At 43.9% G+C, this 27847-nt stretch overlaps 2 protein-coding genes across 2 annotated transcripts in view; one reads left to right on the forward strand and one right to left on the reverse strand.

The window, feature by feature from the left end:
* Positions 1–15280, forward strand: part of LOC123120466 (uncharacterized) — a 44958-nt gene extending 29678 nt beyond the window's left edge. Inside the window, exons 2-3 of the mRNA XM_044540468.1 lie at positions 14338–14804; positions 14882–15280. Coding sequence (XP_044396403.1) covers positions 14338–14804; positions 14882–15022 — 608 coding nt within the window. The 3' untranslated portion in view covers positions 15023–15280. The remainder of the gene's footprint in view (positions 1–14337; positions 14805–14881) is intronic.
* A 2368-nt stretch (positions 15281–17648) lies between these two features.
* Positions 17649–19476, reverse strand: LOC123124602 (cysteine protease 1). Its single transcript, XM_044545188.1, has 2 exons — positions 18052–19476; positions 17649–17926 (listed from the first exon to the last, which is right to left on the reverse strand). The coding sequence occupies exons 1-2, from the start codon at positions 19363–19365 to the stop codon at positions 17834–17836; spliced, it is 1407 nt and encodes a 468-aa protein (XP_044401123.1). The 5' UTR covers positions 19366–19476; the 3' UTR covers positions 17649–17833.
* Between the last annotated feature and the right edge of the window lie 8371 nt (positions 19477–27847).

A 27847-nucleotide genomic window follows, 5' to 3' on the forward strand; every position in this document is an offset into this window, starting at 1 on the left:
TGATTTGTGAGTAATTACGTTTGTTCCTGAGGACATGGGAGAAGTCTTGCTATAAGTAGTCATGTGAATTTGGTATTCGTTCGATATTTTGATGAGATGTATGTTGTCTTTCCTCTAGTGGTGTTATGCGAACGTCGACTACATGACACTTCACCATTGTTTGGGCCTAGAGGAAGGCATTGGGAAGTAATAAGTAGATGATGGGTTGCTAGAGTGACAGAAGCTTAAACCCTAGTTTATGAGTTGCTTAGTAAGGGACTGATTTGGATCCATATGTTTCATGCTATGGTTAGGTTTACCTTAATACTTCTTTTGTAGTTGCGGATGCTTGCAATAGGGGTTAATCATAAGTGGGATGCTTGTCCAAGAAAGGACAGCACCCAAGCACCGGTCCACCCACATACCAAATTATCAAAGTAACGAACGCGAATCATATGAGCGTGATGAAAACTAGCTTGACGATAATTCCCATGTGTCCTCGGGAGCGCTTTTCTCTATATAAGAGTTTGTCCAGGCTTGTCCTTTGCTATAAAAAGGATTGGGCCATCTTGCTGCACCCTGTTTACTTTCATTGCTTGTTACCCGTTACAAATTACCTTATCACAAAACTATCTGTTACCGATAATTTCAGTGCTTGCAGAGAATACCCTACTGAAAACCGCTTGTCATTTCCTTCTGCTCCTCGTTGGGTTCGGCACTCTTACTTATTGAAAGGACTACGATAGATCCCCTATACTTGTGGGTCATCATGAGCCAAATATCTAAGTATTCGCTTCATCGCGAGGTGATGCGACTCCTTTGGTGCCGCTTGGAATCGGGCACACATGCAAACGCTAAGCATTATATCTGGCCTAGATGCACATAAGTACAATAAAGAACCAATCATGGAGCGTTATACCTTTTGATCGAACTCTTTACTATTGTAGTCGAAGCCCAATTGACCTTTGGTTGGCATAGGCATCGTGTACCCTTTGCAGTCTTCCATTTCAGACTTCTTCACGCAATCTTTGAGGTATTTTTCTTGTGATATGAAGATGCCATTTCTCTGTTGACGGATTTGAAGACCAATAAAGGATTTCAGCTCTCCCGTCATGGACATTTGATATTGCTCTTGCATCATATGCCCAAACTCATCACTGTATCTCTTATCAGTGCAGCCAAAGATAATGTAATCCACATAGATACAAACAATTCTCCATCATATATATGTCTTCGTGAAGAGAGTGGGATCAAGAGAACCAGGTTTGAAGCATTTGCTCTTTAGGAAGTCTTTGAGTGTGTCATACCAAGGGCGAGGTGCTTGTTTGAGGCCATACGGTGCCTTGTTGAGTTTGTAGACCATATCAGGACGCTTTGGATCTTCAAAACCAGGTGATTGAGCTACATACACTTCTTCTTCAATTTTGCCGTTGAGGGAGGCACTCTTCACATCCATTTGATACAGAAGGATGTTGTTGTGGTTGGCATATGCTAGCAGTATAAGAATGGCTTCAAGCCTAGCCACAGGAGCAAATGTTTCATCAAAGTCAATTCCTTCTACTTGTGTGTAACCTTGAGCAACGAGATGAGCTTTTTTTCTGACAAGTTGACCATGTTCATCTTTCTTGTTGCGATAGATCCATTTGGTGCCTATAATATTGTGCTTGCGAGGATCAGGACGTTTGAAAAATTCCCAGACATTGTTCAGCTCAAATTGTTGAAGCTCTTCTTGCATATCTTGAATCCATTCAGGTTCCATGAAGGCTTCATCAACTTTCTTGGGTTCAGATATAGAGGCAAATGCAAAGTGTCCACATAAATTTGCTAGTTTTGTTGCTCTTGATCGAGTGAGAGGACCACGTGCATTGGTACTATCAAGAATCTTCACAATCTGAACTTCATTGGCAACCCGAGGATGAACAGGGCGAAGACTTTGCTCTTGCCGATTGCTATCTTCATCTTCATCATTATCTTTAGACTGAGCATTGTCTTCACGTGTAGTAGGTGCTGGAACTACAATTTCCTCTTTCGCTTGTTCCTCGGTGGGTATGATTTCTCCAGTACCCATCAGCTTGATAGATTCGCTAGGGGAAGCTTCATCTAGCACATTTGGCAGGTGCTCTCTTTGCGAGCCGTTATTCTCATTGAACCGCACATCTATAGTTTCAACCACTTTATAGTGAAAGAGGTTGAAGACTCTGTAGGTGTGCAAATCCTTTCCGTAACCAAGCATAAAACTTTCATGTGCTTTCGGTGCAAATTTTGAAGTGTGATGTGGATCCTTGATCCAGCACCTAGAACTAAAGACTTTGAAATAGCTTACGTTTGGCTTCTTACCAGTGAGTGGTTCATAGGATGTCTTATTGAGGAATTTGTGAAGATAAACTCTGTTAATGATATGGCATGCAGTATCAATGGCTTCAGGCCAGAACTTTCTTGGAGTCTTGTACTCATCAAGCATCGTACGTGCCATATCAATAAGGGTCATGTTCTTGCGCTCCATGACGCCTTTCTGCTGAGGTGTGTATGGAGCGGAGAGCTCCTGGGTGATTGCCAGTATATCAAGATAGGTGTCGAGGCTAGTGTTCTTGAATTCCATGCCATTGTCACTCTCGATGTGCTTGATCTTGACGCCATATTTGGTCATGGCGCGATTGGCGAATCGTCTGAAGACATCTCGCACTTCAGTCTTATAGAGAATTATGTGCACCGATACGTCTCCAACGTATCTATAATTTTTTATTGTTCCATGCTGTTATATTGTCATTCTTGGATGTTTTATAACCATTTTATATTACCTTTTGGTACTAACCTATTGACATAGTGCCAAGTAATAGTTGCTGTTTTCTGCATGTTTTTTACATCACAGGAAATCAGTACCAAACGGAGTCCAAATGCAGCGAAACTTTTTGTGGATTCTTTTGGACCAGAAGACATCTAGTGGGCCGGAGAAGTGCCTGGGGGGGGGTGCTCCGAGGGGAGCACAACCTACCAGGGCACGCTTGGAGGCCCAGGCGCGCCCTGGTGGGTTGTGCCCACGTCGGGTGCCTCCTGAACCGACTCTTTGCTTTATAAATACCCCAATATTCCATAAACCCTAGGGGAGTCGACGAAAATCAATTCCAGTCACCGCAGAGTCCAGAACCACCAGATCCAATCTAGACACCATCACGGAGGGGTGCATCATGTTCATTGGTGCCTCTCCGATGATGCGTGAGTAGTCTCTTGTAGACCTACGGGTCCGTAGTTAGTAGCTAGATGGCTTCCTCTCTCTCGTTTGATTATCAATACAATGGTCTCTTGGAGATCCATATGATGTAACTCTTTTCGCGGTGTGTTTGTTGGGATCGGATGAACTTTGAGTTTATGATCAGATCTATCTTTTTATCCGTGAAAGTTATTTGAGTCTTCTTTGATCTCTTATATGCATGATTGCTTATAGCCTCGTATTTCTTCTCCGATATTTGGGTTTTGTTTGGCCAACTTGATCTATTTATCTTGCAATGGGAAGAGGTGTTTTGTGATGGGTTCGATCTTACGGTGCTTGATCCCAGTGACAGAAGGGGAAGCGACACATATGTATCGTTGCCATTAAGGATAACAAGATGGGGCCTATTTCTACATAAATAGATCTTGTCTACATCATGTCATCGTTCTTATTGCATTACTCCGTTTCTCCATGAACTTAATACAGTAGATGCATGCTGGATAGCGGTTGATGTGTGGAGTAATAGTAGTAGATGCAGGCAGGAGTCGGTCTACTAATCTTGGACGTGATGCCTATATAATGATCATTGCCTGGATATCGTCATGATTATTTGAAGTTCTATCAATTGCCCAACAGTAATTTGTTTACCCACCATTTGCTATTTTTCTCGAGAGAAGCCGCTAATGAAATCTACGGCCCCCGGGTCTCTTTCTCATATTATTTGCCTTTACAATCTATTTTATTTGCCCTTTATTTTCAGATCTATTAAACCAAAAATACAAAAATACTTTGCTGCACTTTATTTTATTTAGCGTTCGATCTATCAAATTATTACAGCTCTCTCACGTCCGGTTGCCAATTTCTGGCGCCGTTACCCGAAAGGGATTGACAACCCCTTTAACACGCCGGGTTGCGAGTATTTGTTATTTGTGTGTAGGTGCTATTTACATAGTTTTGCTTGGTTCTCCTACTGGTTCGATAACCTTGGTCTCATCACTGAGGGAAATACCTACCGTTGATATGCTGCATCATCCCTTCCTCTTTGGGGAAATACCGACGTAGTTCTAGCAGACATCAAAAGGAATTTCTGGCGCCGTTGCCGGGGAGGATCATCAACATCTACCAGATCTTAATCACAAACCTCATCTCCTCGCAATTTACATTATTTGCCATTTGCCTCTCGTTTTCCTCTCCCCCACTTCACAAAAAATTGCCGTTTTATTCACCCTCTTTTTCCGTTCGCCGTTTTCTCGTCAGATCTATCCTTTGCTTGCAATCATGAGTGATTTTGGTATGGCAGCAACAGATGATGGCCTAACTCCTAATATTGGACGTACGGGCAATCTGGATGCTAAAACTTTTATCTTGGGGCAAGGGAATGTTATGGGAAAAGAACGTATCCAAGAATTTTCAATTGTGTTGGAAATCTAAGTCTTGATAATGCTCCTATACTTAGAAATACTAGATCATATGCGGATGCTATTTCAGCACTAGTTCTGAAACTTGGAAGTAAATTTATCCGTACTCATCCTACTTTGCAAAGATTGTTTTTTGAGCTTCCCGTTATAAAAAATCCTAGGGCTAAAAAGTTGGCCACTCTTGTCCTTATGAATGAATTTGACTACATAATATGGGAAGTTAGGGAAATCTTTGATTTTTTATGGTATGAATCGTGAAAAGCCCGTAATAGATGAAATTCTTTACAATAGTGATTATGCCTTAAGACATTTGATTGGGAATAATCAAAGCTTCGATGAGAATCTTAAAAAGAGAGTCCCCATTTTAGATATAATCCAACAAGTTTTCAATAATGTTAATCAACATTACTCTTCGATTGTTGCCGGAAATCAAAGGGGTTATGATGTTAAGCAACTTAATAGTGCCAAGGTTTCTATGGATAATATGTTTTATGATGTTTATACAAAACCTCATGAAGAAAATACATCTAAGAAAATTAAGAGGAAAGATGAAAAATTTTAGATCCATGCCTTATTCCTAGCTAAGGGCGTGAAACAATACCGCTTGTTGAGAGGCAACCCAATGAATAAAATTTATTTTTGCTTTTTGCTTTTTGTTCTTGAGTGTTTGCACAATTATGTTACTGTTATGATTGTGCTTTTTGTGTTTTAATTAGTGTTTGTGCCAAGTAAAGCCTTTAGGATCTTCTTGGGCGATAGTTGTTTGATCTTGCTGAAAAAAACAGGAACTTTTGCATCCAGAGTTACAATTTTTAAAGATTACAGAAGCAACGAAAAATTCTGAATTTTTTACAGTAGATTAATATACAAAATTCTTAGGTCGTCCTATGTTTTCAGGATTTTTGGAGTTACAGAAGTATTCAAAATATCCAGATTACTACAGACTGTTCTGTTTTTGGCAGATTCTGTTTTCTTTGCGTTGTGTGTTTGTTTTGATGATTCTATGGTTTTCTTTGAAGAGTTTTTGCCATAGGAAAGTTGGAATACGGTAAATATAATGCAAGAATAAAATATGAATCAGTTGCAACAGTACTTATAGTAGTGATTTGTTTTCTTATACTAACGGATCTCACGAAGGTTTTGTTGAGTTTTGTGTGACTGAAGTTTTCAAGTTTTGGGTGATGTTGCGATGGATGAAGGAATAAGGAGTAAGAGGAGCCTAAGCTTGGGGATGCCCATGGCATCGCAAGCTATTATCCAAAGAGAAGCAAGCAACTAAACTTGGGGATGCCCCGAGTGGCATCCCCTCTTTCTTCTAACGACCATCGGTATTTTACTCGAAGCTATATTTTATTCATCACATACTATGAGTTTTGCTTGGAGCGCCTTGTATGATATGAGTCTTTGCTTGTTTTGCTTTGTGTTTTAAGTCTTTATTCCTTGCTGGACACACCTATTTGAGAGAGCCAAAATTATGCCATGACTTGTTAGAATTGCTCTCTATGCTTCACTTAATTTTTTATGAGCTATGGAATTGCTCTAGTGCTTCACTTATATCTTTTTGAGCATGGTGTGCTTTAGTATTTTTGAAGAAATGCTCTCTTGCTTCACTTTGATTTATTTGAGAGTTAGTGAAATTTTCAAGAAATTCTCTCTTGCTTCACTTAAATTAATTTGAGAGAAAGAAAAATTATTCTCATGATCTTCACTTATATTTGTTTGAGCTTATCAAAAGCAACACATGAAAATTAGTTCCAAAATGATAGATATCCAAGAAGGATATAATAAAAACTTTCATGAAGATCATTGGACAAAATAAACTTGATTCTTTGTAATAGTTTTGAGATATGACGATGTGATATGTGAGTCATGTTGATGAGTAATTATGCTTTAGTAAGAATATTGGTGTTAAGGTTTGTGATTCCCTATGCAAGCACGAAAGTCAATAGTCATGCAATGAAATTACATCCTACTTGTGGTGCATTATTCGGTGTTAATTATGCTCAATGCTCTCTTATGAGATTATTCGTTTCTTGGTTGGTCGCTTCTCAATCTTTTGCTAGCCTTCATTTTGCACTAAGTATGATCACTACTTGTACATCCAAAATCCTTTAAACCAGTTTTGCCACATGAGTCCACTATACCTACCTATATGCGGTATTCTTTTGCCGTTCTAAGCAAATTTGTATGTGCCATCTCTAATTTTCAAAATAAATTTCTCTTTTGTGTGCTCGTACCGCTCGCGAGGCGGTGAGAGGTGGCTAATATTTTCCATGCTAGATGTGTTATTCTCACGATGAGTGTTTATTCACTTGTCATTGCACGAGAGTAAGGCAAAGGTATTAGGGATGCCCAGTCCTGAAATGAAAAATGAATTTACTTTATGTTGTCAAATAATAAATTCCTTGGAAAGTGTTGGTATGGAAGGCACCCTTGGATACGGTTAGCCATGGAAAGTGAAAGTATGGTGGAAAAGGAATAAACTTTATTTTCTGTTTGGGAACCGCCTATGATATATCTAGCATGGAAAGTGTTGGGAGCTCTAAGTCATTTTTGTTGGTGGGAAAAGTATGCCTCTCAAAATGTTTTTATCTCTGAATTTTCGCTTTGAGCTCTGGCACCCAAATCCCTACTTCCCTCTGTGAAGGGCCTTTCTTTTACTTTATGCAAAAAAAATTGAGTCTCCATCTTCTCAAAGCACCAACTAGGAGGCACTATGATCGTACTTGAGCATTGGGTGTAGCTAATATGCGAGTGTGTTTCATGAATGGATCAATGATTGAGCATGATGGGCTAGGGATAACTTATTTTAGCATTGATATTTTGAAAGACATGGTTGCTTGTTGATATGCTTGAGTATTTAAGTCTCATGTCAAAACTAGACTATTGCTTTGAACAATATAAAAGTCCAAATGTCCATGATATAAAGAAAATATTATGAGATGACATGTTAGGCAGCATTCCACATCAAAAATTCTGTTTTTATCATTTACCTACTTGAGGACCAGCAGGAATTAAGCTTGGGAATGGTGATACGTCTCCAACATATCTATAATTTTTTATTGTTCCATGCTGCTATATTATCATTCTTGGATGTTTTATAATCATTTTATATCATTTTTTGGTACTAACCTATTGACATAGTGCCAAGTACCAGTTGCTGTTTTCTGCATGTTTTTTACATCGCAGGAAATCAATACCACACGGTGTCCAAATGCAGCGAAACTTTTTGTGGATTTTTTTGGACCAGAAGACATCCAGTGGGCTGGAGAAGCGCCTCGGGAGTGCTCCGATGGGAGCACAACTCACCAGGGCGCGCCTGGAGGCCCAGGCGCGCCCTGGTGGGTTGTGCCCACCTCGGGTGCCTCCCGAACCGACTCTTTGCTCTATAAATACCCCAATATTCCATAAACCCTAGTGGAGTAGACGAAAATCAATTCCAGCCATCGCAGAGTCCAGAACCACCAGATCCAATCTGGACACCATCACAGAGGGGTGCATCATGTTCATTGGTGCCTCTCCGATGATGCATGAGTAGTCTCTTGTAGACCTACGGGTCCGTAGTTAGTAGCTAGATGGCTTCCTCTCTCGCGTTTGATTCTCAATACAATGGTCTCTTGGAGATCCATATGATGTAACTCTTTTTGCGGTGTGTTTGTTGGGATCAGATGAACTTTGAGTTTATGATTAGATCTATCTTTTTATCCATGAAAGTTATTTGAGTCTTCTTTGATCTGTTATATGATGATTGCTTATAGCCTCGTATTTCTTCTCCGATATTTGGGTTTTGTTTGGTCAACTTGATCTATTTATCTTGCAATGGGAAAAGGTGCTTTGTGATGGGTTCGATCTTATGGTGCATGATCCCAGTGACATATGGGGAACCGACACGTATGCATTGTTGTCATTAAGGATAACAAGATGGGGTCTATTTCTACATACATAGATCTTGTCTACATCATGTCATCGTTCTTATTGCATTACTTCGTTTCTCCATGAACTTAATACACTAGATGCATGTTGGATAGCGGTCGATGTGTGGAGTAATAGTAGTAGATGCAGGCAGGAGTCGGTCTACTAATCTTGGACGTGATACCTATATAATGATCATTGTCTGGATATCGTCATGATTATTTGAAGTTCTATCAATTGCCCAAGAGTAATTTCTTTACCCACTATTTGCTATTTTTCTCGAGAGAAGCCACTAGTGAAATCTACGGCCCCGGGGTCTCTTTCTCATATTATTTGCCTTTGCGATCTATTTTAGCCTTTTATTTTCAGATCTATTAAACCAAAAATACAAAAATACTTTGCTGCACTGGCGTTCGATCTATCAAATTATTACAACTCTCTCACGTCCGCTTGCCAATTTCTGGCGCCGTTACCCGAAAGGGATTGACAACCCCTTTAACACGTCGGGATGCTCACCCCAGTGTTCGAACCTTGAGGGTTTTGCCGGAACCCGTGATCCGACACCATCAACATTCATTTTCCTCTCGAAACCAGCACCCTCTTTCCCAGGGTTTCAGTTTAGAATCTGTTTCTTGAGGACATCACATAGTGTCTGATGCCCTTTGAGACTTTTGTACATGCCTGTTTCAAGCAATGTCTTCAACCCGGCATTCTCGTCAGCAATAGTAGTGGCATCCTCAGAGGAGGTGTTAGTTACCACATCAGCAGTTGAAGATATTGTAACATCAGAGGCAGTAGAACATTCAGCAATAGAGACAACATTGTCACGCTCAAGGCATTTTAAGCATGGTGGCACAAAATCTTCCTGAGCGGAACTGATCTGTTGAGCGAGTAGTGAATCATTCTCTTTTTGAAGATCTTCATGAGAGACACTCTCAGTTTCTCTAGATCTTGCTTCCTTTGAAGATAATCATAGGAAATCTTCTCATGAGTGGCTGAGAGGCTTTCATGACGACTTTCAAGTTCTTCGTACTTAACATGAAGATTTTTGATGTCTTCGATTGAGGACTGAGTTCGATTCATTTCCTCATCCAACAGGTCATCGCTTTTGTCTAGCAATTTTTGAATGTGTTCCATAGCAGTTTGTTGTTCAGTTGCAATTTTAGCAAGAGTCTTATAGCTGGGTTTGGATTCACATTCAGAGTCATCTTTACTGGAGGTTTGAAAGTAAGCATCGTGTGAGTTTACCTTGGCACCTCGTGCCATGAAGCAGTAGGTTGGAGCAGAGTCGTCCTCATCATCGGCTGTAGCATCGGCGGCATGACCATTGTCTTCAGTGTTGAAGATGGACTTGGCGATGAATGTCGAAGCTAGAGCCAGGCTTGCCACGCCTGAATCAGACTCCTCCTCAAACTCCACCTCTGCCTCCTCAGAAGCAGACTCCTCCTCTGAATCCATCTCCTTGCTAATGAATGCACACGCCTTGCCAGATGAGCTCTTCTTGTAAGACGAAGACTTCGATGAAGACTTTGAAGAAGACTCTGAGGATTTCTTCTTCTTCTTGTCGTCAGAATCATATTCCTTGCTCTTCTTATTTTTCTTGGCTTCCTTGTCCATTGAGGACATTCAGATATGTAGTGACATGGCTTCTTGCACTTGTGGCATGTTCTCTTCTTGTGGTCACGAGAGGAAGCCTCATCATTCTTGGAACTGGATCTTGAAGACTTCCCAAAGCGATTCTTCTTGGAGAACTTCTAGAACTTTCTCACAAGCATTGCTAGCTCTTTGCCAATGTCTTCATGGTCATCAGAACTGCAGTCAGATTCTTCTTCAGATGAGGAAACAACTTTTGCCTTCAAAGCACGGGTTCGACCATAGTTGGGGCCATAGATATCTCTCTTCTCAGACAACTAGAATTCATGTGTGTTGAGCCTCTCAAGTATGTCAGACGGATCGAGATCTCTGATGTTAGGGCATTCTTGAATCATCAGGGCTAGAGTGTCAAATGAGTTGTCAAGTGATCTCAGTAGCTTCTTCACGATTTCATGCTTGGTGATCTCAGTGGCGCCGAGTGCATGAAGCTCATTTGTGATATTAGTGAGGCGATCGAACATGAGCTGGACATTCTCATTGTCATTTCTCTTGAAGCGGTTGAAGAGATTGCGAAGTACATCAATCCTTGAGTCTCTCTAAGTTGAGACGCCTTCATTGACCTTGGACAGCTAGTCCCAGACTAGCTTCGCAGTTTCCAGAGAAATCAGACGGCAATACTGTCATTTGGTCAGACGACCACAGATGATGTTCTTGGCGGTTGAGTCCAGTTGCACGAACCTCTTGACATCAGCAGCGGTGAAACCTTCACCGACCGAACGCCAGTCTTGACGACATACCAGAGGTCGATGTCAATGGCTTCAAGATGCATGCGCATCTTATTCTTCCAGTAGGGGTAATCGGTGGCATGGAAGACGGGGCACGCAGCGGAGACCTTGATTATCCATGTAGGCGACATTGCTAAAACTCCAAGTGGTTAAACAGAATCACACAGAACAAGGGAGCACCTTGCTCTGATACCAATTGAAAGTGCTAGTTATCGACTAGAGGGGGGTGAATAGGCCATTTTTATGAAAGTCTTCAAAACACGAGGTCTTTGAAGACACAAAATCACATGGAACCTACATGATATGTAGCGGAAGATAAACTACTCTAGACAGACCATAGTCAAGCAAGAAACATCATGAAAGCTCGAAGACTAATAGCAGCTAGGTAGTACAGATCAGAATGGAAGACAGTATGAAGCCAAACATGTAATTGTCTTCACATAGTGAAGTCAAACAGATCGGGCAAACAAGCAATGACTTCACGAAGACAAACTGAAATGTAAAGGAGGTGGGGGATAGAACCAGTAGATTGGTGAAGACAAGGATTTGGTAGACCAGTTCCAGTTGCTGTGACAACTGTACGTTTGGTTAGGGAGGCTGAGATTGAACTCAGAAGACCACATCTTCACCTTATTCCCCTTGAGCTAAGGACACCCAGTCCTCGCCCGATTACTCTGGTAAGTCTTCAAGGTAGACTTCCAAACCTTCACAGACTCTGTTCCCAGCGATCCACAATGACTCTTGGATCCTTAGAACATGACGCTTAACCAGGTGGAGGATACACAGTCCTCAAGTGTAACAAGTCTTCAGGTCACGCGGACAGAAAGACTTCAGTGATGCCTAACACTCTTTGGCTCTGGGTGTTTTGGGCTTTGTCCTCGCAGGGATCTCTCTCTCAAAGGCTTCGGAGGTGGGTTACTCTCAAATGATAAAAGTCGTGCACTAACTCTGAGCAGCCGCCAATTTATGGTGTAGGAGGTGGGCTATTTATAGCCGGGAGGCAACCCGACATGATATGTCCGAAATGACCCTGGGTCACTAAGGAACCGACACGTGTCCAATAGTCGGATTTCAAACACACGCGACAGCTTGGCTTGGGCTACAAGCAAAGCTGACTCATCCAACTCTGGATAAGATTTGCTCTCATTGTCTTCGCTCGAAGACATAGGATTTGGGTTGAGCATCACGTCAGTCTTCTGACTTTGTTCACTTGGACCCCACTTAACAGTTCGGTGGTTCCTATGATGCAATAAAGAAGAAAAGGAAACTACGAAAGAAACTATGTCTTCGCACTCCATAATCTTCAAGTGAATGTCTTCACACGTCATTATCTTCACCGTGAATGTCTTCACGAATCACCATTATCTTTAATGTCTTCATACATTTTTAGGGGTCATCTCTGGTAGGTAAACCGAATCAATGAGGGACTACAACCTATGTTATCCTGCAATTCTCACAAACACATTAGTCCCTCAACCATGTTTGTCGTCAATACTCCAAAACCAACTAGGGATGGAACTAGATGCACTTACAGCAAGTCAACCATTCACTCGCAAATTAGGTGGCCAGATGTAAGTCAACCATTGACTTACACTTAGGGCCTTTTTTATGCTAGTAGAAAGTCCACCCTTGACTCGCAACTAAGACTGTAGTTTGTTTCATCTGAGTTGCAAGTCGACCCTTAACTCGCAAATGGGCTCATTGTTTTGTAGTTGTCTTAATTGCAAGTCCATCCTCGACTCGCAACTAGGATCATAGTTTGTTGTTGTCCCATTTGCAAGTCCACCCTCGACTCGCAACTGGGCTCATTGTTTGTTGATGTCCTAGTTGCAAGTCCACCATCGACTCGCAACCCGTATCATTGTTTTGTATAATTGTCTCAGTTACAAGTCCACCATCGACTCGCAACTAGGCCCGTAGCTTGTTCTCCATCCTAGTTGCAAGTCTATCCTTAACTCGCAACTGGGCTTGTGTTTTTGTCTTTCATCCTAGTTGCAAGTCCATCCTGGACTCACAACTGGGACCATAGTTTGTTTTATCCTAGTTGCAAGTTCATCCTTGACTCGCAACTGGGACCATAGTTTGTTTTTATCCCAGTTGTAAGTCGACACTTGACTCGCAACCGGTTTCATAGTTTGTAGTTGTCCCAGTTGTAAGTCCATCCTCAACTCGCAATTCAGCTCGTAGTTTTCCCAGTTCAAGCTCATCGTTTGACTCACAACTAGGATTGTGCTTTGTTTTTCAACACGCAACTTGCACCGACCCCTATATAGTTCGATGTTCAACCCCAACATGTAAACCCACCCGACCCAGTTGCATGTCCAAGCTAAACATGCAACTCATGCCCGACATAGTTGCATGTCCACTCTCGGCACACAACTCATTTCCAACCCAATACCCCCTATATATTTGTATTTTTTTTTGCAAATACATGTCCACCTTAATACACATTGTATATTCTTTTGTATACATGGGGAACATACTTTAACACACATTGAACATTTTTTTATAATACATGATGATTTTTTTTTAAATACAGGCCCAAGCATTTTTTTAGAATACATGGTAAACATTTTTCCAATTCCTACTGAATTATTTTTCTAAATGGTATGTATTTCTAAAAAAAATTATGCAAAGATTTTTTTTACATTGCATAAAATTTTGTATAAAATTTCATGCCTTTTTTGGAATGCGGGAAGTTTCTTTTAAAGAATTGTCATGGACATTTCTTCAAATGTTATGATTTTTTTCCATGGTGTAATATTTTTTTAAACATCACAAACATTCTTTTGAAATGCGCGAACATTTTTACAATGGTGCAAAAACGTTATTATTTTTTTATTAAAATAAAAATAGAATAAATGTATTCATGTATTTCACAAAATGTTTGGAATTTTCAGAAGTGTCCACACTCTAAAATCTGTTTGGGGATTTTAAAAAACTGTCCATGTTTTCAAAATTTGTTCACGAAGAAATTGTTCGGAATACCAAATTTTGTTTTTATGTTTCAAAAAATAAATTGGAATTATAAAGTTTATACACATTTGAAAAACTACTTTTCAAAATTTAATATTGTTTGTGTTTTGAAAAATATTCGGCATTTCAAAAATAATCACAATCAGTAAAAAAGGTTTCAAAAAATTCCAAAGATGTCTTCTGGACGCTATTCTATGTTCTTAAAGGTTTCCGTTTCTTAAAATTCAACAGCAGTCGTGCCTCAGTATGAGGTCCAAAGTTCAATTCACCCTAATATAAATCATAGCTAATTTGGAGAACATAAATCTATCCCTAATAATAAAGCACGGATTGACTCCGTGGGTTCACCGTCACAATACGCCTCTTCCCGTGATTTTACGTTTTCAATTTAAATTTAAAACATATTCGAGGTGGTACTAAATTTTGTCTCTTCGATTGACCGCTACCTTCTGTCTTGATCGCTTAGCTGGGCTGCGATCCAGTTGGGCCTTGGCCCACGGTTTCTTCGATGCCTACTCTGCTCGATCCGTATGGACATGGCGCCGGCGGCAGCGGCCGGTCTTCTTCTCTGGATTAATCTCTTCTCTCGCCATCCTCTCGAAACCTCGCGCACCTCCCCACCGCTCCCGCCCCGCCCTCTCCTCCATCCGGTTTCGCCGCCCTGCCTCCTCCTTCCAGCCCTTCGGCCTCCTCCCTGCCCCTCCCGGTCAGCCCCCGTATCCTGCCCTGCGGCTCGTCCTGGGCTTGTGGCTGCACTTCGAGGTCATCCTTTCTGGACATGGGTCTAGGCGGAGATGGCGCTGCTCCTGCAACTTCGAAGAAGGCACCGGGCCAATCTACCAGACGTCATCTACATCCGCAGGTCTTAGCTCCCCAGAATCCATCGCTTGTTCTTCTTTGGTCCAATCTGGACTGTTAATTCCGTCAAGAGATGTGAGTCGTCGTTTTACTAGATCCTCTCTCGATCGTTTCTTCCTATGGATTTCGTGGGCAGTAAAATGTTCTCTCAGTCGCTCACTCAGGCAAAGCGGCTCATGTGCCGCCGCATTGGAGTCCAATTTGAGGAGCCGGTCGCCAACCCCGCGGATCTCCTCTCCTGCTATGCTGACTGCTTCAAGATCCCCTCTCCATCTCCCAGATGGACGCCCTGACACAGCTTTCAACTCATGCCATTGGGGGTAAGAAGATTCTGAAGAATACAATCGCCTGAGTCTCAGTTCACTGTTTGTCTCAGCCTGTACCCATGTCGTTTGTGTTTCTTTGATTAGTGGCAATTTCCTTGTGTGGAATGTCAGGGGGCTTAACTCCCCGGCGAGAAGAGCGGCTGTCAGTGTGTTTGTTAGTCATAATGATGAAACCAAAATGTCCGTGTTTGATCTTAATTTGGTGAAGGAGATTTGTGGTGCTTCTTTCTCGGGATTTGCCTATTCCCCATCTGATGGAGCAAGTGGAGGGTTGCTAATAGCCTGGGCAGATGACGTTGTGGTTTCCTCTATCCAATGTTCCAAAATTTTCAACTCTGCTATATGTGAAAGCAGAGCAAACGGGTTAGTTTGGCAGATGGTTAACGTCTATGGCCCCCAATTTTTCTCTGACAAGATGGACTTTCTTGCTGACCTGCAGCAAATTGGATTAACTGCCCTGGCCCGCTCTTGTTCTTGGCGATTTCAATATGATTGCTGCAGCTAAGGATAAGAACAATGGTAATCTCAACAGGGGTCTGATACACATGGAGAAATGAACAATTCAACACAATTCTTGTCAGGCTTAATTGATTCCTGTATAACCAACCGTGGTGTGAGGCTGCACCCAATGCCATGTTGCAGGCCCTCTCTGAAGAAGACCGCTACATTGAATTTTGACGCTCTTGGTTTTCAACCTTGTAAGCTGCTGGAACTAGAGCGCCCTTCACCTAAGAGGAAATAAAATAGGCCGTATTTGATATGCATCCTGAAAAGGTGCCCGGGCCAGATGGTTTCACCGGAATGTGGGAATTCATCATGGGTGTTGTGACGCTCCATTATTGCGATTCGAAGACTCCATCATGGGTGTTGTTATATATTAAAAATATGAGTGCAGAGGAAACTTACTATGTGTTGTTGCCCTATTCTTTTATAGCTGTGTCTGATCTCAAGCAGCTCATCTTGACGAGCCGTGGTAGAGGCGCAGGGATGAGATCTCTCTCTCCAACGCTTGATAAGGTTCGTTTTACACCGAGTAGCTTTATTTAAGTCATGGTTAGTCTATACAACAGCATTCAATCATGTAAAATTCTGGAAATTTGGGTTAACAACTCTGCTTACCACCTAAGTTGTTTGATCTGATAAAATCTTGTGTACACCATAAGTTAGTTATTTTGCCTATTGAGATCTGTTTCAGGACAGGTGGTTCTAGCTTTATTGCCAGGTTCATCATTGCTTGATTCTGGATTTTTGCTGTAGCCTTTAGGTTAACTTTATGTGGTAGGCCTAACACCTAATTTATACTGAAGTAATTTAAATAAGCTATAAGGTTTAAGAGAAATCCTACCAATAAAGAAAATAATCAGGTTGGTCAAGGTGAGGGGAATGTGCCCCCTCCAGTATTACATTACATCCGATACTAATCTAATTAGATGCATGCTCACTAGAATGCCTCATTTTTCTTGTAGTTTGCGGGGCTGTAAATTTAGTAGACATAGAGACTAATCCTTGATAATATTCCAGTTCCAGTGAGACTGAACGACCTTTTCAATAACATACTGATTTACAATATTGAACTACAACCACTAGCTAGCTGTTGATTCCATAAACAAGTGCTATTCACAGTGACACTGTTTTCGCTTCATTGCTCACTTTGTACTGCGCTTCATTGCTCACTTTGGACTACACCATAAAGTAGACTTGGATGAAGGTTAAGTGGCAACACTGGTGGGGTGCCGTGTTAAAATAGAGGGCATGAATCTTGGGGGGTCTATGTTATTTTCGTGGTTACTACCCGGTAGCCACAATTACTGACCACTGATTAATTCAAAATTTAAACATTTCTTACAACACCTGAATATGTCCATCATTCAGTATACATCTATGACTAGGAACATAAGATGCCTTAATCCACAACCCCAGGCAACACGAACCTCTACAAAGAATAATTAGGAGAAAGTGAGATGTTTGCCCCGTTGCAATGCACCGACTCTTTTCATTAGATGACATTTTTTGAACCCCCCAAAAATATGACATTTTTAAGAACATTTCTCTATTAAGAAAAGACATGTTTTTATTAAGCCGGACAATGTACTAGGTTTAAGAAAAAAAAGTTTTGGGTTTAGGATAGAATTGTTCTAGATTTTGGGAAGATTGTTACAGATCCACAAGAAAATGTCCTAACTTTAGGAAATTAATTATCCATTTTTTGGGTTCTTGGTTAATAAGCTGGTCACAATGTTTTTTTTATTTTTTTAACCCAATAGATTCCGGGTCCTTATGTTTCTCAGACTACATATGCCTTGCATTAACAGTGGACAATAAGTACACCTGCTACAGTGGATGTGGTAATAAAACTAACAAACCCGCAAACCAAACAATGCAAACATTCGTTAGCCATTTTGCAAAGATGGTTCGGCCGAAAGCATAATTCTTCATGTTGAGATTAGTTCATGTGGGTCATGAGTCAAAAAATTACTCGTATAATTGGCTATGGTTACGGGGTGTGATGATTTTTTTTCCGATGCAACGCACGGGCATTTTTGCTAGTAGAGCCAAAAAGAGAGATGGAAAGAAAAAAAATGGATAGAAGGAGTGTCTGATCTCAACGAGGTGAAAATTCTGGTATTTGTGTTAAAAAAAACTGGTATTTCGCATGTACATGTTCGTGCGGATACAAATTTCATATCCTATATGGTGTACTATTGTAACTAAGAAAATACCCATGTGCTAAAGAAACTAAGAAAAGACCCAGAGCCTAGAAGTCCAGTTCAGAGAAAACTAAAAATCGACCAGTTGTGTAATCGTCGTTGTCCTGCTTCGCTTGGCCGGAGTACGGATAAGCGCATCCACGTTGTACGGGCTGTTCTTGCTCTGTCAAACAAAACCAAAAACCAAAAACATCCACGCAAAAAATATTAGCACAAAACCAACGAATTCGTGCATGCAAATTAGTTCCAGAAATCAACGCATCGAGATTGGATAGTTGCTGTTGGTACCTTGGAGCAAGTGCGGTTCTCGGCGTTGCAGACGGGGTAGTCCGACGGGCAGCAGGTGGCGCCGTCCTTGCAGCAGGTGGCACCCTTGGCAGGGCAGCACCCCCAGACGAAGCACGTCTTTCTCACGCCGTGGGTGCAGCAGCAGGTGCTCCCCGCCGGGCACTTGCTGTGGCGGTCGCAGGCCACCGGCTTCGGCGGGTCAGGCTTGGGTGAGGGGTTGGGCCCGTTCTTGACGGGGTAGGACGCCATCATGGCGATGCCGCACTTGCCGGCGCGCGCGGTGACGTTGCGCTCCATCCGGATGTAGCCGCCCTCGCCCCAGTCTGGGCCCCATGAGTTGCGCACGCTCCAGTAGTCCCTGCCATTGTCGGTGCCGTACCCCACCGCCACCACGCCGTGGTCCAGCTCCGTGCCGCACCTGCCGGTGAACACCCCCGACTCGTACAGCTGGAACTCGGGGCCACCGGCCTCGATGCCCACGCTCACGGGCTGGTGCGCCACCGCCTTCTTCAGGGACAGCTCGTCGTTCTCCGGCACCAACTCGAAGCCGTCGATGGACACGGCCGTGCGGCTCCTCTTGGCGTGGTCGCACCTGCCGTCCTTGGCGGTGTAGGGGTAGTCCTCCTCCGTGTCGATGCCGCCGTTCCGGGCGATGAAGTCGAACGCGTCCTCCATCATCCCGCCATTGCACCCGCTGTTCTGCCCGTTCCTTGCGCACTCCACCAGCTCCTGCTCGGACAGCGTCACCAGGTCGCCCGTGACAATCTTGTTGATGCCTTCCACCGCGCCGACCGCCGAGAACGCCCAGCAGCTGCCGCACTGGCCCTGGTTCTTCACAGGGGCCACGGCGCCCTTCTCCCTCCAGTCCACGGACTCCGGCAGCGTCTCGGCGCCGTCGTGGAGGTACCTCCCGCCGACGGCGTGGCGGCCTTGGCTGCTCGGGATGGCGCCGAGGTAGGCAGCGCGGAACTCGTCGTTGGTGAGGTCGGCGAAGCGGTTCATCCCGAGGCGGAACCCGCGGGCGTCGGCGTCGGCGTTGTGGGCGTCGACGAGCCTGAGGTTGTCCCAGAACGCCCGGAACCGGCGGTCGTACTCGCCGAGCGCATTGTACGAGCGGCCGTGCCGCGCCAGCCAGTGGTCGTACATCGCGCGCACCTCGGCCTCCGTCCGCTCCAGCCCACGGACGGCGTGCGCCGAGTTGTACGAGATGATGGACATGTCGGGTGCGGCGGCGGCTGCTGTCGAGGCGATGGCGAAGAGTAGGAAGGCCAAGACCACAGCCACAGCGGCCGCGGCCTTGCTGCCGCCCGCCATGGTCGCGTACGTGTCGCGCTTGTAGCTTTGTCTTGGTAGGTCGTCGAAAGTCGATCGATAATCGAGAGCTATGAATTCACGGCGAGAGTGCGTACGACGGTACGAGTTGTTCTTTCTTGGTTCGTGCTGCGTGTCTCGGCGAGTATATAGAGGATCGGGGCTGGTACTGGTAGAGTTGCGATCGGATTCTAGTCGGCTACGTAGCAGCTTGCAAGGCCGAATTAGCACAGGAAGGTGGTTTGGTTACTGCACGGATATTCTTTGGACTCCAATGTGTTCGATCTGAGCAGGACAGAGAACAAACGAATCGTTCCCCAACGAAACGAGGTAAGGGCATCTCTAATGCTGACTCGTAAATTTCCTCTGGCCATTGATGCCGGAGGCCGTCGTCTAACGTTGTTGTCTGCATATATTTCAACAATAATTTAAACTAGTCTGACAAAATTCGTGCAAGCATGGCGGATTTTATATAAACCAAACGACATTCATACATATACGGTGGATTTTCATTATACTTCAAACATTTAGAAAAAAATTATATCCTACACTAAATCTATCCTACAGCGGTGTCCAAGCCCCTGTTGTTCTCTTCTAGGGACCGCGCCCTTCATCTGCCGTCTCCATGAGCACCGGCAATAAGACCGATGAAGTGAAGGTGCGGTCTCCGACGAGGAAGAGTAGAACATGAGAGACGGACCGGTCCACATAGGACACAAGGGCCCAATGCCCTACTCATCCTCGGAGGAGTCCACGCCTTGTTCGTCGCCCGTGGACGTGAGATTCACGATGGAAATGGAGGCACCAGCGCTCTCGTCGTCCCACCGGGCCAAGCGAAAGTTCGTCGGCGGCGCATAGGACGCGTAGTTGGCATTGTTCTCGTCCGCGATCGCCTACAGATGCGCCTCCGCGAAGGCCTGTTCCTGGCGAGCGGTGGTTTGAGCACGGACGGCCTTGTAGATACCACGCTACTCTGTGGCGAAGTTGGGGTTCGTCGCGGCCATGGCTGCCACGACCTCCTCGCTCGCGCACTCGCTGTCGATTTGGCCCTCCGCCAGCCGGTACTGCTCGAGGAGGAACAAGTTGTACCGTTGTTCCTCCTGCACCTGCTGGAACACCGACATTCTTCCGCCATGGCGGCGTTGAAGTGCGTCTGCGCCTGCTCCATGGTGAAGCCAGCATGCACAAACGCGGGCTCCGGTGCGGTGTCATCGGAGACTGTCTCCATCGTGGGGTCGTCCTCATCGTTGGAGACCTCGGGCGAGCTGGTTGGCATGCCGGCCTCGATCCGCCTGGCACGACGGCTCTGCCAGGCGGCCACCTCGTACTTCATCTCCGTCGAAAGGCTCTCCCACATAGCGTTGTCGCCTCCATTGGTGGATGTGGTGCAAGGGAGGAGGATGAGGAGCGGTTGTGCTGTGGCGTGGAGTTAGTCGGGTGTGGCGGCCTTTAAATAGCGGATTCCAGTGAGGCCAGGCGTCCGGGTGCGTCATTGCACAGTGTTGGAGTGGGTTTCTCAGTCGGCGAGCCTGCTTAACGGCAGCGTACGAACGGACGGGGCATTGAACGGGCATGGTAGATATTCGTCCCGTCCAGTAACGCGTCTTCGTTATTGAACAGGCGCAGACACCAAGGACGTCGGGCGGTGCCATCGGTTGGTGCGGCGCTTCAATGGAGGAGCTAGTGAGAGGTCAGTCTGCTCTGGGCTGGCGTCAATACGGAGCGGCCGCTCTACAGCGGCTATGAATGTGGGCAACCGGCGTCAGGCGAGTACGCGCACGGGCTAGGAGGGAAGGATTTTGGGTGGCCAGGGTGGTCAGAAGCGGGCGTGAATTCTGTCCGGACACCCACGAAGCCCTCCTAATTTGTCTCCGGTTTGCGAGAGAAAGTGCATCCGGATTGCCATGCGGACCGTTGCAGGACCGCATTGAATTGCACAACACATCCGGACCGTGTGATCCGAAAGGTTGCGGGCGATTTGAGGGTCAACGTTGTAGATGCCCTAAGGACATTTAAAGGCTGACTCTTAAACCAGACACCGTATTCATCCGCATGGGACAAATCTGCAAGCACTGATGCAGGAGTCGGCTATTCGACCGCGTCGGCGCACATTTCAAACTGGATTTCAACAAACCAGATGAATTTCATGCAAACACAACCAAATTTAGCAAAGTTCGGACATAATTTATAAGAAATAACCCACAACACTCAAAATAATTGTGGAAATAGCACAATTCATTCATGCAAATATCGCAAGTACAACAATAGTTTAAATTCAACGAGATAATCGAATGTTCACCAATGTTTATATGTGCATGTCTTCATGTCTTCTGTGTTGCCTCTGTAATTGTGTGTTGTTGTTTATTCTTTGTTGCACATGCCTTCAGCTAGCGGACGGTCAGTGATAACTTCAATTGTTATTCCATGTTGATAGTTATCACTGACCGGGTTAGCCGGTGAGTGGTGTAATACATCACGTCGTACCGATCCGCGCAGGATTTTCTTAGTGCGGAGCGTGTACCGTCTCGCCCTTGACCATTATGATGAGTTGTCGTGAGAGTAGTTGTTTTTATCTTTTATTTTTTTCAACACAGTACAGATGCAAGCGCTCATACATACGCACATACATTCACCCCTATGAATGCACACACACCCTATTTTTATAAGCACTTTCGAGAGACTGAGCTGGCACATCATCTTAAGATTTACAAAGTCACCGTAGGCGCCTCGTCGTCGACGGAAACGTCTCCTCTCACTGAAAACACATCGCCGAAAATCCTGAAATAAATCCAGAAATAATGCGAGCACCGGGACTTGAACCCTGGTAGGCTGGGGATACCACTGTTCCTCTAACCATCCAACCACACGTTGGTTCACTTGTCTTTCAGTTAAGGTGTAATGGACATCGTGAACCATGTTTGCATGTTCTTCTTTATTAATGAGCTGAGGTAAAAATTTTGTCTCCATTTTAAAAATATGTTTTTCATGTAAAGAAGGACAGCGGGAGTAGCAATAACGCTTATGGGTTCGTCCAGCCAATTTAACTCTTCCCTTTTTCTCTTGTGGGAATGGATGCTCAGCTTCACTACTGTTGCTCGTAACATCTGGTGGACCAATCGGAAAGAGCAGAGGGGAAACAGGAGACCAACATCTCCTCCCTCCCGCGTCGCCCCCGTGTGGTGACGGGAGGGAACCCTAGATCGCGCCGCCGGTCTCCCCTCTCCTCCTCCCTCCTAAAGAAATATGCCCTAGAGGCAATAATAAAGTTTTTATTTATATTTTCTTATATCATGATAAATGTTTATTATTCATGCTAGAATTGTATTAATCGAAAACTTAGTACATGTGTGAATACATAGACAAAACAGAGTGTCCCTAGTATGCCTCTACTTGACTAGCTCGTTAATCAAAGATGGTTATGTTTCCTGACCATAGACATGTGTTATCATTTGATAAACGGGATCACATCATTAGAGAATGATGTGATGGACAAGAGCCATTCGTTAGCTTAGCATAATAATTGTTTAGTTTTATTGCTATTGCTTTCATCATGACTTATACATGTTCCTCTGACTATGAGATTATGCAACTCCCGAATACCTTAGGAACACCTTGTGTGCTATCAAACGTCATAACGTAACCGGGTGATTATAAAGATGCTCTACAGATGTCTCCGAAGGTGTTTGTTGGGTTGGCATAGATCGATATTAGGATTTGTCACTCCGTTTATCGGAGAGGTATCTCTGGGCCCTCTCGGTAATGCACATCACTATAAGCCTTGCAAGCAATGTGACTAATGAGTTAAGCACGGGATGATGCATTACAGAACGAGTAAAGAGACTTGCCGGTAACGAGATTGAACTAGGTATGATGATACGACGGTCGAATCTCGGGCAAGTAACATACCGATGACAAAGGGAACAACGTATGTTGTTATGCGGTTTGACCGATAAAGATCTTCGTAGAATATGTAGGAGCCAATATGAGCATCCAGGTTCCGCTATTGGTTATTGACCGGAGATGTGTCTCGGTCATGTCTACATAGTTCTTGAACCCGTAGGGTCCGCACGCTTAACGTTCGATGACGATTTGTATTATGAGTTATGTGATTTGATGTACCAAAGTTTGTTCGGAGTCCCGGATGAGATCACGGACATGACGAGGAGTCTCTAAATGGTCGAGACATAAAGATCGATATATTGGAAGGTTATATTCGGACACCGGAATGGTTCCGAAGTGTTTTGGGTATTTTCCGTAGTGCCGGGAGGTTACCGGAACCCCCCGGGAGAGTAATGGGCCTTAATGGGCTTTAGGGGAAAGGAGAGAGGGGCCTCAAGGGCGGCCCGCGCGCCCTCCCATTGGCTGGTCCGAATTGGACTAGGAGGGGGCGGCGCCCCCCTCCTTCCTTCTCCTCTCCTTCCCCTTCCCTCCTTCTCCTAGTTGGAATAGGAAAGGGGGGGCGAATCCTACTTGGACCGAGAGTCCAAGTAGGACTCCTCCCTATGGCGCGCCCCCCCTATGGCCGGCCTCCTCTCCTCCCCCCTTTATATACGTCGGAGGGGGGGGCACCCCAAAGGCACACGAAAGTTTCTCTTAGCCGTGTGCGGTGCCTCCCCTCCACAGCTACACACCTCGGTCATATCGTCGTAGTGCTTAGGCGAAGCCCTGCGTCGGTAAACTTCATCATCATCGTCGCCACGCCATCGTGCTGACGGAACTCTCCCTCGGCCTCAACTGGATCAAGAGTTCGAGGGACGTCACCGAGCAGAACGTGTGCTGATCGGGGAGGTGCCGTACTTCGGTACTTGGATCGGTTGGATCGCGAAGACGTTCGACTACATCAACCGCGTTACTAAACGCTTCCGCTTTCGGTCTATGAGGGTACGTGGACACACTCTCCCCGCCCGTTGCTATGCTTATCCTAGATAGATCTTGCGTGATCGTAGGAATTTTTTTGACATACTACGTTCCCCAACAGTGGTATCCGAGCCAGGTCTATGCATAGATGTTATATGCACGAGTAGAACACAAAGAGTTGTGGGCGATAATAGTCATACTGCTTACTAGCAACGTCTTACTTTGATTCGGCAGTATTGTTCGATGAAGCGGCCCGGACCGACATTACATGACCATGTTCATGAGACTGGTTCTACCGACGTGCTTTGCACACAGGTGGCTGGTGGGTGTCTGTTTCTCGAACTTTAGTTGAATCGAGTTTGACTACGCCCGGTCCTTGTTGAAGGTTAAAACATCACACTTGACGAAAAATCGTTGTGGTTTTGATGCGTAGGTAAGAATGGTTCTTGCTAGAAGCCCGTAGCAGACACGTAAAACTTGCAACAACAAAGTAGAGGACGTCTAACTTGTTTTTGCAGGGCATGTTGTGATGTGATATGGTCAAGACGTGATGAGATATAAATTGTTGTATGAGATGATCATGTTTTGTTAAAGTTATCGGCAACTGGCAGGAGCCTTATGGTTGTCTCTTTATTGCATAAGATGCAAGCATCATATAATTGCTTTATTTTATCGCTATGCAATAGCAATAGTTGCAAAAGCAATAGTTGGCGAGACGACCATGTGACGACACGTTGATAAAGATCAAGATGATGGAGATCATGGTGTCATGCCGGTGACGATGGTGATCATGACGGTACTTTGGAGATGGAGATCAAAGGCACAAGATGATGATGGCCATATCATGTCACATATTTTGATTGCATGTGATGTTTATCTTTTATGCATCTTATTTTGCTTATTACGACGGTAGCATTATGAGATGACCCCTTACTAAAATTTCAAGGTATAAGTGTTCTCCCTGAGTATGCACCGTTGCGGCAGTTCGTCATGCCGAGACACCACGTGATGATCGGGTGTGATAACCTCTACGTTTACATACAACGGGTTGATACGTCTCCAACGTATCTATAATTTTTTATTGTTCCATGCTATTATATTATCTGTTTTGGATGTTTAATGGGCTTTATATGCTTTTTTATATTATTTTTAGGACTAACCTATTAACCGAAGGCCCAATACCAGTTTCTGTATTTTTCTGCCTATCTCAGTGTTTTGCAGAAAAGGAATACCAAACGGAATCCAAACAGAATGAAACCTTCGCGATGATCTTTCTTGGAACGAAAGCAATCCATAAGACTTGGAGTTGAAGTCTGGAACTCCGCGAGGCGGCCACGAGGCAGGAGGGCGCGCCCCCCACGCTCGTGGGCCCCACGGAGCTCCACCGACGTACTTCTTTCGCCTATATATACTCTTATACCCTAAAAACATCAGGGGAGCCACGGAACCACTTTTCCACCGCCGCAACCTTCTGTACCCGTGAGATCCCATCTTGGGGCCTTTTCCGGCGATCTGCCAGAGGGGGAACCGATCACGGAGGGCTTCTATATCAACACCATAGCCTCTCCGATGATGTGTGAGTAGTTTACCACAGACCTTCGGGTCCATAGTTATTAGCTAGATGGCTTCTTCTCTCTTTTTGGTTCTCAATACAAAGTTCTCCTCGATGTTCTTGGAGATCTATTCGATGTAATACTCTTTTGCGGTGTGTTTGCCGAGATCCGATGAATTGTGGATTTATGATCAAGTTTATCTATTAATAATATTTGGTTCTTCTCTGAATTCTTATATGCACGATTTGATATCTTTGCAAGTCTCTTTGAATTATCGGTTTAGTTTGGCCTACTAGATTGATCTTTCTTGCAATGACGATGTCCTTTCCCAGTGACAGTAGGGGCAGCAAGGCACGTATTGTATTGTTGCCATCGAGGATAAAAAGATGGCTTTATATCATATTGCTTGAGTTTATCCCTCTACATCATGTCATCTTGCTTAATGCATTACTCTGTTCTTATGAACTTAATACTCTAGATGCATGTTGGATAGCGGTCGATGTGTGGAGTAATAGTAGTAGATGCAGAATTGTTTCGGTCTACTTGACACGGACATGATGCCTATATTCATGATCATTGCCTAGATATTCTCATAACTATGCGCTTTTCTATCGCTCGACAGTAATTTGTTCACCTATCGTAATATATGCTATCTTGAGAGAAGCCCCTAGTGAAACCTATGGCCCCCGGGTCTCTTTCTTATTATATTGCATCTCTTTTATTTACATCGCATCTCGTTTTACTATTTTGCAATCTTTACTTTCCAATCTATACAACAAAATACCAAAAATATTTATCTTATTATCTTTATTAGATCTCATTTTTGCGAGTGACCGGGAAGGGATTGACAACCCCTTTATTGCGTTGGTTACAAGGTTCTTGATTGTTTGTGCAGGTACTAGGTGACTTGCATGTTATCTCCTACTGGATTGATACCTTGGTTCTCAAAAACTGAGGGAAATACTTACGCTACTTTGCTGCATCACCCTTTCCTCTTCAAGGGAAAACCAACGCATGCTCAAGAGGTAGCAAGAAGGATTTCTGGCGCCGTTGCCTGGGAGATCTACGCCAAGTCAAGACATACCAAGTACCCATCATAAACTCTTCTCCCTCGCATTAAATTATTTGCCATTCGCCTCTCGTTTTCCTCTCCCCCACTTCACAAAAAATTGCCTTTTCTTCGCCCTTCTTCCGTTCGTCCTTTTGTTTGCTCGTGTTGCCATGTGCCCTCTATTTGCTTGCATCTTCGCTTGCTAAAAATCTATTGTTATGGATCCTCATCCCCTTGCTAATCTTTTTAAAAGATCCAATTATGATGAACCAATTGCTAGTGAGTTTTGTGCACTAGATTATCTTTATGAGGTTTTGCTTGAAATTCGTGAATCTGAAAATTGTGATGAAGTGTTGAAAGAAGAAACTTATGAAGTGACTCATGATAACTCCTTGAGTGAAAACCATGATTGCAATGATATTATTATAAATTCTATTAATATCAATTGTGTTAATGATATGCAAAACCCTAAGCTTGGGGATGCTAGTTTTGTTATGTCCACTACTTGTTGCAATGATCATGATTGGGGTGATTCTTCTTACAATCTTGAAAATATATTTAAGCCCAATGATGAATATGAGATTGATAATAATGTTTGCAACAATACTGAAAGTGGGTTTGGAAGAGTGTTAACTTTAGATCTCACATATTGGGTAATGTTCAATCTTACGAAGTTTTTGATAAAAGTAGGTTTGGAGAGGTCATGACTTTAGTTAATGATATTCCCACTATTTTGGAAGAGTGTCAACTTTGCATGCATGTGAGTCATGTAGAGAAAAATTTATGTGAGAGCTATATTGTTGAATTTGAATATGATCCCACATGTAACTATTATGAGAGAGGAAAATATGGTTGTAGAAATTTTCATGGTACTAAATTACCTCTCGTTATGTTGAGATTGTTATTGTTTCTCACTTCTTTCTTGCATATGCTAGTTTTTGCTTGTCTTGATAATTTATTTTCCTATAAGATGCCTATGCATAGGAAGTATGTTAGACTTAGATGTGTTTTTCATATGCTATAT

This window comes from Triticum aestivum, chromosome 5D, assembly GCF_018294505.1.
Source record: "Triticum aestivum cultivar Chinese Spring chromosome 5D, IWGSC CS RefSeq v2.1, whole genome shotgun sequence".
Taxonomy (NCBI): Eukaryota; Viridiplantae; Streptophyta; class Magnoliopsida; order Poales; family Poaceae; genus Triticum; species Triticum aestivum.